Source organism: Gordionus sp. m RMFG-2023, chromosome 2 (genome assembly GCF_954871325.1).
Source record: "Gordionus sp. m RMFG-2023 chromosome 2, tfGorSpeb1-WG-v2, whole genome shotgun sequence".
Taxonomy (NCBI): domain Eukaryota; kingdom Metazoa; phylum Nematomorpha; class Gordioida; order Chordodea; family Parachordodidae; genus Gordionus; species Gordionus sp. m RMFG-2023.
The window spans coordinates 48,107,549-48,124,005 of record NC_088776.1 but is presented as its reverse complement, the minus strand read 5'-3'; the positions used below and the strand labels follow the sequence as shown (position 1 = coordinate 48,124,005).

At 26.4% G+C, this 16,457-nt stretch overlaps 1 protein-coding gene across 1 annotated transcript in view; it reads right to left on the bottom strand.

Moving 5' to 3' along the window:
- Nucleotides 1–16,457, bottom strand: part of LOC135924403 (solute carrier family 12 member 3-like) — a 44,793-nt gene that overhangs the window by 21,292 nt on the left and 7,044 nt on the right. Inside the window, exons 4-8 of the mRNA XM_065459460.1 lie at nt 5,888–5,983; nt 5,426–5,565; nt 5,163–5,279; nt 3,895–4,006; nt 2,579–2,703 (exon numbers count right to left, since the gene is read on the bottom strand). Coding sequence (XP_065315532.1) covers nt 2,579–2,703; nt 3,895–4,006; nt 5,163–5,279; nt 5,426–5,565; nt 5,888–5,983 — 590 coding nt within the window. The remainder of the gene's footprint in view (nt 1–2,578; nt 2,704–3,894; nt 4,007–5,162; nt 5,280–5,425; nt 5,566–5,887; nt 5,984–16,457) is intronic.

Below are 16,457 nucleotides of genomic sequence, written 5' to 3'. Positions count from 1 at the left end.
AATCCCAGGTGATTTTGGCCAGAATAAACCAAATCAAATCAAATTAAACAATTACGTGAAAAAAGATATCCATGGAAGGCCAAGATCATTTCAAAAATCATGGTATAGAGGCCGAGACTGGTTGGAGTATAATGTAGAAGCTGACGCTGCTTTTCGTTTTCCATGTAGGAAATACTTGTGTAATCCAAGTGATGAATTTGGACAAATGGGATTCAGAAATTGGAAAAATGCGTTAGCTGCCAAGAAGGGACTGCTAAAACACGAGAGCTCAAAAGCTCATTTAAATTCAATTACAATATTGTATGATAAAAATCAAAATATAAACAAAGGTACAGAAATAACTAAAATGTTGGGAGGTGATCAAATTAATCGTAATCAATATTATATTAAATCAATATTTGATTTGATGCTATTTCTTAGCATACAAGAGCTACCTTTCCGTGGGACTGGTTCAACAAATATTACGGATGCTGCAAAAGATGAGAACATAATTTATTCTTCTGGGCTATTTATAGCAATATTTTCCTACACCATCCAAAAAGACCCTGAATTAAATAAAATTATGAAATTTATACCCCAAAATGCCCAGTATACATCACCACAGATTCAAAACGAAGTAATATTCATTATGGCAAATATGGTGCTTGAACATATTTCAGACAAATATAATAAAAGCGAGATGCCCTTTTTTTGTCTTAAGGCTGATGAGACAAAAGATGCTTCAGGTTGTGAAAACCTGAGCATAATAATTCGTTATATTTTTTCTGGAGAAATCCAAGAAAATATAATAGGAATCATTAATTTAGAGTGTCTTTCTGCTGAAAGCATTACAGATTGCATTTTAAAGCAACTTAATGATCTAAATATTAATTCAGCTAATATAATAAGCCAGGCATATGATGGTGCAAACGTTATGTCTGGCCGAAATGGAGGAGTGCAAACACTTCTTCAAAAAAAAATTAATAAAAATGTTCCTTTTATACATTGCTACATCCACAAGTTGCATCTTGTGGTTCAAAATTGGTATAATAATATTGTTATTATTTCTAATTTTTTTAATTTATCAAATGCATTGTATAATTTTTTCAGGCGTTTTAACGTATCCTGTAAATATACAGGCCACACCCTTAAGAGACTTTTAGACCAGAGGTGGCCTGGTCATTTGGAAACATCTCGCATTATTTATGAGAATTTTGAGGCTATTGGTGAAGTATTATTTTACTTTTCTAATAGAACTCTTAATTCAGAGGTTTCAATTCATGATTCAGTCGAAGCCTCTGGTCTTTTATCTCAATGTATTAATATAAATTACATTATATTAGCCATCATAATTTATGAGATATTAATTACAATAGATCCACTAAATAAGTATCTACAATCAGTAGGTACTAATCTAGTGGATGCTAAAAATTGTATTGATTCTACTATCAATATATTAAAAAATAAAAGAAGTGATAATTCTTTTGCTTTGATTATGATTAAGGCTGAAAAACTTCTATCAAAATTTAATCTTACTCCCCAAAAATCATCACGGGTACGTAAAACGCCTAAAAATTTCCAAGATTTTTTAGTTGATAGCAAACTAGAATTCGATTGTGAAAAAGACTCCAATTGGAGTTCTTTAAAAAGGATATATTATGAAATTATAGATAACTTTGTGGATCGTTTTTTAGACCGATTTACAGAAGATGATTTTAATCTTTTTTCATCTTTTAATACATTGTCCCCCCTTGACCCTGATTATTTTTTATCAGATAAAATGGCCCCATTAAAATCCCTGTTAAACTTAAATATGGAAACACTGCATCATGAAATGAAGATAGCAAAAGGATTGCTAGCTTCGGAAGCTAAAGAAAATCATAATTTTGAAAATATCTTGCATATTATGTATAAAACAAAATATAATCATGCATTTAAAGAATTATATAAATGCTACTCAGCAGCGATAATCATTGGGATATCAACGGCTTCTTGTGAGGCCTCGTTCTCTACATTAAAGTATTAATGGCGTATGAAAAAAGAATAACGCAGAATTTATCTTTTAGTTCATTTATATTAAAATTTAAAAATAAAAATCGCCGTATTCTATTATAGTAATATTTTGTTTTGTATATGCATATTATAGTATTATTTTGTTTTGTATATTCATATTATAGTATTATTTTGTTACTAAATTTTTAATAAAAATAGGAAAAAATTTATATGAATGCGTAATTATTTGTTTGATTTTAAAAAAATAGTGCCCCCCCCCCAAGTAAGCACTTGGCCCCCCTAAGTGAAAATTCCTGGCTACGGCCCTGTATTTTTTACATGATATTTATTTGAACATTATATCACAATATTATTTATATTTATAGATTCTTAACGAAATGGTTAATTAGTTATAATCCAGATTAAACAACCTTTACAATATAAATCAAAATATTAAAAACTTTAAAATCAAGTTCTATAATATTACTTACATATGTGTTTTTTTAAATAACATTAATTTATTATAATATCAAATATTTTGTAATATTTATTTTTAATATTTAAATATGTGACTTTATAAATAATAATTTTTAAAGAAAATTTAAACTTTAAGGTCTCCAGATATATTAGCTCCGGCCAAGATACCAGTAGCGGATGGGAAGTAAATAGCGAAAATCGAAAAAAATGTTTCTCCCCTGAAACTGGACACAAAATTTTCTTTGAATAAATACGCTTGAAATATTTAGTTTTTTTTTGGAAAATAAATTTTTTTTTAAAAAAAAAACGTTTGTGATTTAATATAATAAATATTTTTTTAATAGTGTATTTTTTCAAATATTTTAAAAACATAGTGCTCGTAATCTAAATAATTATTATAAAGGACACTTTTAAAAAAGTTATAATAATATTTACAATTATTTTAGGAAGAGTAAATGAGAAAGGATTCGGCTTAGCTGATTTATTAGTCAATCATAACGGCTAAGGCGTCGGTTAATATGGTGCAAAGCCGAAATGACCTGATACTAAATTTGATAACTGAAAGAAACGATAACACTTTATACCTTATTGGTACTTTAAAAAAAGAAAGAAAAAACATTTCTAACATTTTTTTGTTATGTGTTTAAGGCTAAAGTCCAGCTTAGAGTAGGGAGAGGGGCAGAGTTTTGCTAAAATTAAATCATTTTAAGAGCAGCCAAATTTTTGTTTTTAATGTATTTAAAAGTAAATTTATAGATGTTTACATAATTTATGCTTAATATTAACTAATTCCGTCATTTATCACAAATTATTTTTATTTTGCTATAATAATTGCATATATTGCTTAATTTTCTAAGCTGCTTATTTTAGAATCTTATTTTAAAAATGACGAACCCAGGTGATTATTTTATGATTTTTATAAAGTTTACGCCATTTCCAAACAAGTCATGTTTATGGTTTCCTGAGCAAATATTTTGCATTCCCAAACGAAGTAGTTTAATAAATTTGGTGAAACAATTTGAATAATATTATAAATTAGCCGCCATTTAATTGCTAATAAATATAAAAATCGTCTATTTTTATATTAACGATTAAATAGCGTCTGAATCTGATACGACAAGAGTAAATTTAAATATATTCACTCATGTAAAAAAATTCCCACAAATTATTATCCTACTTTAATTCTTAATAAGAAAAATATTGCTTGATACGTGACTAGGAAACAGTCTTGAAAAGAAACAACTTTTGGAAATGGCCTTTAAGGTAATATAATTGGTGGTTTTTAAAAATTCGCCGAATTAATTTTTGCTCCAGGCCGTCAAAATTCTTAGCACGGCCCTGAAGTTCAGACCTGACTAAATTAATTTTTTAGGAAAATTTTCCAAAACTATCAAAATTATTATAATGCTTCTTTTTCTTTAGAGTTCAAATAATATCCTTATATACTTCGATATCCGGCAAAGCCCCTGGCCTCTTTGTATAAGGTGGGTGGCATCAAAGATCCCAAGAAATAATTTATGAAAGAGAGTAGGATGATCAGTAAAAACACGATTTGAGCCTTTTATGTAATTATAAGCATATAAATTGATGATTGTAGTTTTATTAAAAAGCTCGATTTGGGTCGATTTTTAAAAAGTTCCCGATTAAGATTTAGGCAAAATAATATTATGTAAGTCTCGAGATTTGGCAACTAGAGGGCCAAACCTTTTTGCCATTATGAGCAAAATCTCCAGTAGATGGTATTATTTTGGACAAAATCTTAATCGGACCATTTTTAAAATAGACCCAAATCGTGCCTTTTATAATAACACTAGTTGATGGTTTAAAATAATAAATAATATAGTAATTTAGTAATTTATTATAAAAAATAATAATAATTCGTTCTGTAATCATGTCAAACTCGAAATTTTTTGTTTAAAAAAAAATAATTTATTTGACATTTAAGTAGCTTGTAAATTTTATAACCCTGAACGCATGATATAATATTTGTGTTTGTAAGTGTCGGAAAGTTCTTTTAAAAAAAAATTATGGTATAAAAATTATAAATCCTTTTTGTTTTAAGTTAAATTGTACGATTGTGTCCTGGTATGACTTAATTTTGATACCTCTTGCTTTTTAATCAAGACTAAACAACTTTTGTACTAGAACACCATATTTTGATTTGTTTTAAGTATTTGGTGGCATTGTTATTTTTCGTATCTTATTCTCGTTTTTTGTTTACTGTTATTTTTGGTTATGTTTTTTTTTACTTTTTCATTTTTTTCGAGAACAAGGCCTACCCTACATTTTTTTCATATCTTTAAATTTTACCAGACAGAATTCTTGACTATGTTAAGAAAATCATAAAGAAGATTTGTTAAATTGAAGTATGTTATCACATATTATTAAAAATTTGATGTCGAAAAATTTCATTTAGATAAAATTATTTATTTATTCATTATTTTTATTAGGTCCATATAAGTGGTTTTTGTAAAATTAATTAATTGTAAAATTTATTGAAAGATTATTGTAACATTAGTATACAATTATAAAACTTCATTTTTATTTTTGTGCTATATTTATAAAATTATGTTATGTTGAGTTGTTTATATAAAAAATTTTAAATATATTTTGAAAATTTTGAACAAATATAGAAAAACAAATTTAACTTCTTAATTCAAAAAAATTAGCATATTTTAATATTATTCATATTAAAAATAAGTATTTTTTTCAACCTTTGATTCCCATTCCATACCAGCCATCGCTATAACCAGTAAAAGTATTACTGCAGCGCAACCAACTATTCTTATCCAGTTAATGGAACTTATGCCATACAGTGTCCCAGCATGGTCCTTTAATTATTTTGTTTTTTTTTAAATTTTATGATAAAATGTTTTATTTAATAAATCAAGCTAAAAAAAATTACCTCTATTGTAGAAATATTAAAAAATGATGGAAACTTTATATTAAATAATATTTTTTTAAAAAAAATTATTACATTTATCATATCAACTACGGTTTCCGCCAATCCCACCACATTCATAGACACTGCGATAGCGTTAGCGAGAGAGAAGATTATACCGATAGCTCCTCCGAATTCGGGCCCCAAACTCCTGGATATCATAAAATAGGCCCCTCCTATAAAATTGTTTTATTTAACAAAAATTTACTTTCATTCAATTAGATATTAGTTTTTTTTTTGGAAACAAATGATTTTTCCCTTTCCCTATTTATTTAAAATAAGAACTGACACTTCTTTCTTTCTACTTTCGCTTCATAATGAAACCAAAATTTTTTTAGGGCTTAATTATTTTTATTTTAGTTTTTTAAAAAAAAATTATAATCTTATCGTTTCTTGTTCCGATGGTATGAGCGTACTAAATAAATTTTTTAAAATTCGACGTGTTCACGTGTTAAATAAAAAAATATTTTATTTATTTTTAAATTTTTTTTATTGAACCTCCTTTGATTTCCCCATTGGTGCATATGGCTGACATAGACATTGATGTTATCATAGTCACTGTGATCGATAATAGAACTATTAAGGAGGCGAAGGCTATAATGTATGTTTTAGCATATTTTCATATAAAAATGAGGTCAAATAAAAATTATCTATTATATCATGACAAATCTAAACTTGACAATATCAATTATAATTCTAGCCAAAATTGTGTTCGTGCCTCGGGCATAAATGTAATGGAACAAAAAGACAATGAATAAAAAATGCCTTTTTGATGTTTTTTTAATCCTATAAAAATGAAGTCTAAAAAAACAATATGGGCAAAAAAACTGTAGACTAACTTTTAAAATTTCATGTACTATATAACATGATATACGGTGCGCTAGAAAAATTAACTAATTTATCGAACGAAAGTAGGAAATTAGATTTAGCCTACTATAAAGAATATGAAATTTGGCTTTAGTTTATAGTATCAGGAAAATATATCTACCAATGATCTCATATACTAACTACTAAACTAGCCAGCATTAGGTTCTTAGCTCATACCTAGTATCAGTAAAATATATATATAACTCTAGCTCATCGCCTATATATTAACCCTAGCTCACATCAGGCCTTTATAACATGTAGGAGAGACCCTGGTCATATGAACAGTATTTTTCAGGTTTGTAGTAAAAAAATTTGTCCTCTGTCTTATAAAACTATATACTTATGATATCCTCATCATCCAAGCTAATGAATTTTAAAAAAAACCTAAAGTTCGATCTGTCTTAGTTTACAAGCTAGTTTTAACATATATGAGAAGTGCCATTCACTTCAAACCCGGGGTAAGGTGGTCATATCTAACCTGATTTGAGTTATTTAGCTCAAATTTTAGTTTAGATCAAATAAAACATATTTTTATTTATCGTTTTATTATTTTTAATTAATAATTTTTATAATCCCCATTTCTAAGAATTTTTTAGTGATTTCTTAAAATATTTGAAATAATTTTGTCGGGACGCCGCCCTTCTACCATTTTTATGTAACAAAATTTATCCCTTAATCTACCTATGAATTAGCTATTATTTTTTCGCCATTTAAATTTAATAATATATTCATTTTTAGGGTTTTTCTTTCCATTTTTTTTAAAGGTTTCATTTTCATATAACTCTAATTAACTTTTTATAAATTTCCCTTTGCATAAAACTAAAAAATTAGGGATAGAAATTTTGAAAATTTTTGACCAAAATGCGGCAATGACAATTTTTATAAAACAAAAATGTAATAATATTCATTGTTTTCTAACGAAAAAAAGGATGAATATTTTCTTTAATGTTTGATAATTAATTAACCTGCGAGGTGTATTTTTTAACAATATATTTTTTTTTAGACAGATTTGAAATTTATTTTTTAAAATTTAATTAAGATTAATCGATGATAATATTATTTATTGACAATAATTCGTATATTATTTTAAATCAAAAAAATTAATTTTGGCAAATATAATATTCCCTTAAAATCAAAAAAAAAGTTTCATTATTTTATAGCATTTTTATTGGAAATAATGTTTAAAAAAAAACAAAGGATAATTATTTTATTAAATGTATATTTTTATTATTAGATTAATCTAATTGATCAGAAATTTAATTTTCAATGCCATCTTTATAAAAAGAAATAGATGTTAATATTAATATATAATTAATTTGTTAGTTTTAGGATTTTCGAGGTTAACGTGAAATGTGATATCAAATTCTTTCGCCAACGCTGCCAAAGTCATAGCCAGAGTTGGCCAGTACCGCGAATATTTGTAACTAAGATATCTATCTATCTAAGATATTTTTTTTACAAAGAATCTGTATCAAGATTCATTTATTTTGAGAACCTGCCCAACTCTGGTCATAACTAAAAAAAATTCCTATCTCAGGGTTTGACTCCTCCAAAAATGTATCACCCCCCCCCCTTTCAAAATTTTGTCACATTTAAAATGCATAAAATTACTGATGTTGCTCCAGTATAATAAATTAAAATAAAAATTATCTTTATTTCTAATTGGTAAAAAAATTAATGAAATGAAAAGTAAAATTAGTATGATATGAATTTGAATCAACTCCCTTTCATTGGATTAGATGGCAATCAATTATTTTCTAAGAGTATATTTAACTAAGCAAGGACCAAATCGAGAATCCCACCAAAGCGAATTCGGATTTTAATATTTATTTCGTATTAGAAAGGAACTCGAAGCTGGATATAATTTTAAATTATTTTTGCTTCCCTTCTGATTTGTTTTTAAAAAAATATTCTTTTCAATTCCCGTTTTCATTTAAAATATCCTTAATTTTTCAACAGTCAAATATTTTTAAAAAATAGGATTAGAACCTATTTCTAAATAAATTTTAGGATTGGGGTTAGATCTTTGACAAAAGAAATAAATAAATAATATACTTGGATTTGAATTGGTCGAACAAATTTTTTTTAAATTATCGGGTCGGGCGTGAAAAAAAAGTAATACTATATCTGCACTTAAGAGCTTGTTGTATTCGTATAGGGATACGGAATCCATCGGGCATTCGGAAATTTCTCAGGGGGTTTTAAATTTAAAAGAATCCGATTTAACCGGAAATGTATTCCAGCACAATATATAATCTTTTATGAATTTCGGACAATTTCGGCCATTAAATTTTGTGTATTAATCAATAAAAATTAGTGTTGTTAAACGGCTCGTTTTGAGCCGATTTTTTAAAACGGCTAACTCAATATATTAGCCAGAAAAATTATGCCTAAGCCTCGAGATTTCGTTTATATATGTCTAGACCTTTGTTGCTTCTATGAGCAAAATCTTCAGGTTTGCATAATATTTTTATGGATGGAATAATGAGTTAGCCGTTTTTAAAAATCGGCTCAAAACGAGCCGTTTAACAACACTAATAAAAATGAATATAAGTTAAGTTTGATTCAAAAGTTTAAGGCCCCCTCCGGCTCAAATGAAAAGTTCCTTGGTAGCGGATCTTGATCTCCGCCCCCCATGGTATTTTAAATTTTGATTTTAGTTAGTCTTTGTTTGTTTATTCAAAACGCACAACAACATTATTGATTCGAAGAACCTCTAAATAATTTGTGATAATAATAATTAAGTTTCTTTCGAACCCCCCCCCCCCCACCTTCAAATAACATTCCAAAAAAATGTTAAACGACTTATACAAATAAGAGTTGTTGTTTAAGTATATATATAATATGTTATATAAAATTTTTATGAGTATTTTTTTTATATTTTATTTAATTTTTAATGAAGTTTAAAATTGGGTTATATATATATGTTTTTGTATAACATTTTTATTATTTACCGATTCGGGTTCATCTTGTTCGTATTTCGTGATGTCATTATATATATTTTTTTGTATTTACAATAAAAATGAGATAAAGGTACAATAAGGTTTTATTTTGTCAAAAAATTATATATAAAATAAGAATATGACATCCGATCCGATCCGATAAGATTTATTTAATTATCATATATTATTACAAACGATTTGATATAGGGGTAGCGTAGCTCAAGAGGTATGGAAATCCCCCTTGACAAATTTGCCGTTTCCGTAAATAGTATTTTAATAAAAAAAATTATTCTCCTACAATATATTTTTAAAAATATATATCTAAAATAATAATTTTTTAATCTTAAAATCTTTAAGACCAAAATTATTTTTAAAAATGTATTATTCAGCTAATGGCCCGCAAAAAAAGCGGGCCTAACCCTCCAATAAAATATTTGAGGAGAAATGTCCAAAATCTCTCTCACCTTAGGAAAACCCTGGCTATGGTTATGATGATTTTATCTTTTTTTTTAAATGAAAACAGGACTTTTTGTATCTTTTAGCAATTAAACCTATTTTTGTTAGAATATATATGATTGGTGCCTCTTGTTTTCAAAAAAAAATCAAGTTATTTTACTTAAATTTTTTAAAGTACGCCTATGATATTATTAGGAAACTCGCCTAAAACCACTATTACAAGCGGTGTTGCTAGGAGGAACCAAGCTTCTGAACGTGAGGATGAATAATAACACATTTTATTTTTATATGGAATTCAATCTAATTTAGCTAGTTAAAATCAATTTTCTTTTAGCTTTAATTTATATTAAGCGCGGAGATAGTAAAAATATCTGTAGTGTGTGGGAGGCATTCTTTCCTTTTTTCAAACATACCAATAAAATATAATCCTCCTTTTAAGCACGCTTAAATAGAAAAAATTGATATTTAGCATTCTTAAATGATAAATGACAGCGCACGTCATTTTAATGGGGTGATCTCATTTGTAATAATGCGTTGTCGAGTATATCAAAATAGTAATATCGGATTACAATAACATTTCATTTAACCCTGGAAATATAAAATTACAAAATAAAAATTAATCTTTTTTAATTTTTAAGATTACAATTGTAAAAAGTATTATATAGTTTGATATTGTCTTTTGCGTTTAAAAAATAATCGATTGAATATTAAATATATTTTTGTGAAATTTATTGAAATAAATATGTGGTATAATTGATTATATATTTTTCTTTAAATTAGATAGCCTAATTTTCATAAAGTTTTATTCTTAGGATAACAATGGCGCAGCTACTATGACAGTAGTGAAGGCGCTGTAATCGAGCCTGAGCCTTTTAGGGTCCGGTAATACGGTAAATGGTAAGAAAAATTTACATTTGTTAATTAGCAATGAAATCTTTCTGAGGACCACAATCTGGACAAGCCTTTTTATATTTTACGGTCCGTAATATAATATTTTACCTATTTTAGTATATTGTATTTTTTGTTAATTTTTATGAGGAGTTATTTTGGTTTTTGTGAATTTTTAGTTCATTTTTATTTTAGCTGTATGAAAAACCATAAGTTTATTAAAGAAGCATTTTACTTATAGTCCCAATAAACAAGGATTAAATTAGGTAAAAACAACATAAAAAGGTCTTTTTATTTAGGACCATGGTCTGTATGTTCATTATTAATTAAAATGTATAATGTTAGAATGATAATAGCTCACAGTATCAGGTCAATTCAGCGAAACTTTTATCGCGAATGTCGTTTATCGCGAAAAGTTTTTATAACGAAGGTAAAATCGCGAAACCAATTCTGCGAATTTATCTCCGCGAAACATTTATAGCGAAAACAATTTCGCGAAGCCATTGTCGCAAATTTATTTCCGCGAAACCTTAACCGCGAATTTATTAGAGCGAATACATTTTAGCGAAACATTATACGCGAACATTTTACAGCGAATTTTTTATCGCGAATATGTTTGCGCGAAGTCATTATCGCGAGCGCATTACCGCGAAACAATAAATATATTGCGAATGCATTTATTTAAAAGAAAACAAACAACATATTATTTATTATTAAAAAATGATATGCTACTGCTATTGTAATATTATTTTTGTTACAATTTATTAGTGATTTTCACGCCCAAGATTTTTAGTAAAAAATATTTATTTAAGTTCAAAAAAATTTATGAACAAATTATGATAAAAATTTTAAATCTTCTTTGTAAATATATCTTTTTTAAGGAATTCTTTTGTGAAATTTATTATAAATATACAATTTTTAGGTGAAATCTTTTATAGCTTTTTTATCATTTTTGTAAAATTATCAATTTCTTAAGTAAATTAAAAGAGGTGGCTAAATATTTTTTTTAAAATATTTATATTTAACTTATTTATGTTATTTTATGATCTTTTTAAGGATAATATTCTAATGTGACAATTGTCATATTCGTTATTTTTAAGATTTTTGAAATTTTTTGACTCAAAAGGGTAAAAATATCATTTAGATTGTAAACATGCTAAATTAAAATTTCATGAAGATCTACCATTGAAAAGTGACAATTGTCATATCGTTATTTTTAAAGTATTTTGATTTTTTTTGACCAAAATGCGTTAAAATAAGTATTGCTAGTATGTTTAAATAAAACACAGTGAAGATGTACCCTAGATAAGTGACAATTATCATAATCATATTTTTAAACTTTTTTAAATTTTTTTAACGTAAATGGGTAAAAATATAGATTGTTAACATGTTAAATTAAAATTTCATGAAGATGTACCATAGAAAAGTGATAATTGTCATAATCGTTAAAATTCATTCTCGATAAAAGTTTCGCGAAAAAGTGTTTCGCAATAAAAGTTTCGCTGAATTGACATGGAACCAATAGCTCAACTCAAAGAATGTTCTATTGAAGGAGATTTTTTAATTGGATGAAATATATTCAAAATTAAACAAGTATGTGAAGTAAGGAAGTGGAGAATTAAGGATAAGAAAGATATTACTTAGAGTTAATTAAAGATTTACGGGATATGTATTAGAGTCAAGATACATTAAAATAAGTTTTAATAAAAATGAATGTCATATCTGACAGTTTTATGTGATTATAAATAAGCGAATATAAATTTAAATATAAACGTGTTATAAAGACAATTTCCTTGGGTTGAACCATAATCACGATACATATATCATAATAGAATTAATTCCAATGTAATAGTATTTAAAAATTAAATTCAATCCGTGAAAAAAATTTTTTTTTAAACACAATGAGCTATATTTTAGATAAATTGTTTATAATCAAAGCTGGTCATCAATTATTTTAATTAGGTGACTTTATCATTGTTTATATATGATTTAATGCCCTGTACAGACAAATACGAATCCGAACAGACCAAACACAGATGTCTGCCCCGGACTCAGGCCAATTCGGAGCTTGATTTTAGAAGATTCTTCAGATTGGATCGATATATAAATTATATTGTCTAAATTTTTTTATAAATATCATTTTCAAAAATAACTGTAAAATTATTTATTATCCTTTCAACCTTATAAAAAAAATCCCCATTTCGTTGAAATATCGCATACTATTTTTAAACAGTTCTAAATAAAAAAAAAATGCGAATTGGATTGGAATGGATTCAAACATAATTCTAAAATAAAATTTGGGTAGGATCAGACTTGAATATATAAAAAAATTCTCGAATCAAATGGGTCGGACGAACTTTTTAGAGATTTTTTATCGGATCGGGTCGGATATGAAAAAATAGGTATATACTATGCTTCAAATCATAGTGATTATTTAATAAACATCATTTTGAAAGTAAATTAGAAAAAAATACAAGCCTTCAAAAAATCCGAAAATTTCCGATATACACATGAAAATGCCGAAAATTAATATTTAATATTGATTAAATAAACAGTTATTCATGGTAGCTCGAGTAAATGTTTATTAAAATGTTAGCACGATATTCTCGGTGAAGTATACAAAATTTGCTAAATTTTTATGTATATGTATACTTCGCCGCAAATTCGCGCTAACTATGAATGCAGGGTAAGTAAGATTATGGTTATTGTGGCTAGGGTTTATTTTGATATGTAATATTAATTTCCATATTAATTTTCGAATATTGATTTTTCATCAATCATATGACACTCAATTCTCAGATTCTCTGCGTGATCATAATTAATATTGTTTTCTAATTGGATTATTAAAGAAGATTCTTTTTTTATTTTCACCTCTCGTCTCTTTCTCAAATATGATCTTTTATATTATAAGTCGGTAATAAATTTATCGATTTTAAAACCAAAAAAATTAAATGCTTTTTGTTTAAAAAAAATAATTTCGGGATCTAATTCTTATCATTGATTCTATTGTGTCGATTTTTAATTTCCGCTTAAATAATCTGATAAACAACATATTTTAAAAAATAAGAAGTAAAACACCAAACAACACTATTTTAAAATTTTTTAAATAAAAACCAAAAAATTAAAGAAAATAAATAAATAAGTTGAATTTCTTTATACCACTGGAATGGGGTGGAGCACATGACGCAAGATTGTCAAAAATTAGGAAATTAGGGGAGGGGGGCAAGTTATGAAGTGTATTATGTGGGGGTGGAGGATGGGGGGGGGGGGGGATAGTTTTGATTTTGATTAATTTTTAATGCCAAATTTGATTTAATGAGAGGGGGGCTAGAAGATAAGATAGAGGTGAGTAGGGGGTAAAAAGCGGGTAGGAAATAAATCATCATTGGCTTAGGGATAAAATACAATGTATAAAATATAGAATATTTATTTAAAATAGTAAAAGTGGGGAAAACATAAAACATGAAATAAAGAGTCAAGAAGAGCATATTTATATTAAAAATTGAAATAATAAAAATTAAAATATTTTTCAAATTAATTATAATTATTTTATAATATTATTTTGAATTTGGAATATTGATTTGATATTATATCAATATTATGCTTCCTTTTCTTTAATAGGAACAAAAATTTACAACTGAAATTTAAAATTTTAAAATAATCGATTTAAAAAGTAAGAAAAGAAATCAATTATAGAATTATATGATTCGATCTTTTATAGACCCTAATTTAATAAGATTGTAAATGTGCTGAATCAAGCCTGTTTTACCAGCCAAAATAGCGCGAATAAAAAATATGTGAGAATTTTCTAAATTTTTAACAGGTGAGAGGAGCTAAGTGGGTAATTTATATTCTTTTTCTGCTGTCCAAAATATATAATATATTCTATATTTTATTAATTGCGCTTGCTTCGCTATTTAAAATTTCTCGTAAATTAACCCTGACCTCAAAGATGCAGCAGGAGTTATATATGGAACCAAAAAAACTTACTAGTTAAAATTTATAATATTAAGTAATTAATTATCGAACCGGGTCCGGGTTTCGCCTGATGAAAGGATATGTAAGTATTTAAAGGCGGATGATTAAAACCTAACGTCATTTTGCGGAACGTTAGATTTTTTGATCATTTTTACCAGTATAAAATTGATATTTAGTCAGTATAGAATAGAATCCCTGTTAAATACAAAATTTGTAGGTATTTTTTTTGATCAGTGAAAAATATTGATTATTAATAACATAATTTGATTAGTAAAAAAAAAAAATTTGATAAGTAGTAAATTCGATTAGTAAAAAAGTAAAATCTGTGAGGCCGATCGAATGTCCTATAAAAATAGGTTTTTTGTAAATTTCTTATCATTGAGATTTGAATGATACCTGTGGACTGTAGCTAAAAGGGTTAAGGGTCTGTCCTCGTTCTGGAACAACAAATTTCTAAGACCGCCATATTAAACTAGATTAGAGTAAAATAAAAAGGTTAGCGAGATATGTAGGATTAATATACAGTTTAACTAAACTTCAAATGCTTAACCCTGCATTTATTGATAGCACGAATTAGCAGCGAAACATACAAATTCGTCACGAATTCGCGTTAACTGTGAATGCAGGGTAAGTAAACTACAAATTCTGCAACTATAAATTATTTATATACTCTATTAATTATGTTTCTATTTCTTTTCTAACAATATAAACGAGTCTATAAAATTAACTTCTTTTTCTTTCTTTCTTTAAGAGGATCAATTAAGGGAAAATTAATCTGCATATATTAATATTTTTTGTCACATATAATTGTGTTGGAAAACAGTTATGTATAATTATTCCCCCATTTAAAAAGGGGTGAACATATTTGGAAATTTAGAAAAATCATTATTTTTAGTTATAAAAATTTAGAGATCATTTTTATAATAGGGGAAGAAATAATTACTTAAAGATAGCGGTATAAATGGGGTCAATTCTTCTCCGTTTTGTGTTTTGTAAAAATGGGGAGGGGGGGGGAGTATAAAATGTATAAATGGTGTTGTTTGTAAAAGCTAATTTATTGTACCGGCGGCATAAATATTTTTTGTTTATAATAGTATAACATGTTTATTTAAAGAGTTCGATGTATTTTAAGTTAAGTGTACTGACTTAATGTCAGGTATTTGATTTAGTTTTATTAATTTTTATCTTAAATTTTTCCCAGGCCGAATTCCCCGAATGATGCTAAAGAAGTGATTAAGATGATATTTTTAATTTACCATTGAAATAGGGATAGTTACCTTAATATTAAAGATTTGATCTCGAAAGGTAACATTTATTATTTTGTAAGAATGTAAGTTTATGATTTTTAAATTATATGAAAAAATTATATTAAAATATTTTTTCTTTAATTTGATAATGTTCGAATTCCAACCCTCAAGATTTTACTAAATCAGCACCCGACCTTCTAAATTTAGGGTTCAGGATTGAAGAATTGTTTTTTTTATTTGCAATATTAAAAACTTTATTATGTGGAAATTCATTTTTCTCGTGGAATCATTTTTATCACATTTTATGTAAAAATTTTAAAATTTTAACTGCCATATTTTATAAAAAAAAATATATAAGTTAAATATATTTTAAGAATATTTATTGATGTTTGGTTGGGCTATGGGTTAGCAATCATATTTAGCACCCTCTATTTGATGTGGTCCATCGATGTTTAGAATATAATATAATTAAGTCTAAATAATTGTTATATACACTACTAATTAAATCATATATAGAATACTAATGAAAAACTTGAAATTTCTCGGTTATAAAAATATGTATAGATCTTAAAATAAAAATAATACAAATTAACAAATATATTTAATTTAATTAAATAGAATAAAAAAATATAATTTTATATTTAATTCGCAAGATAGCGTTTATTGCCATTGATAATATTATAAATAAAT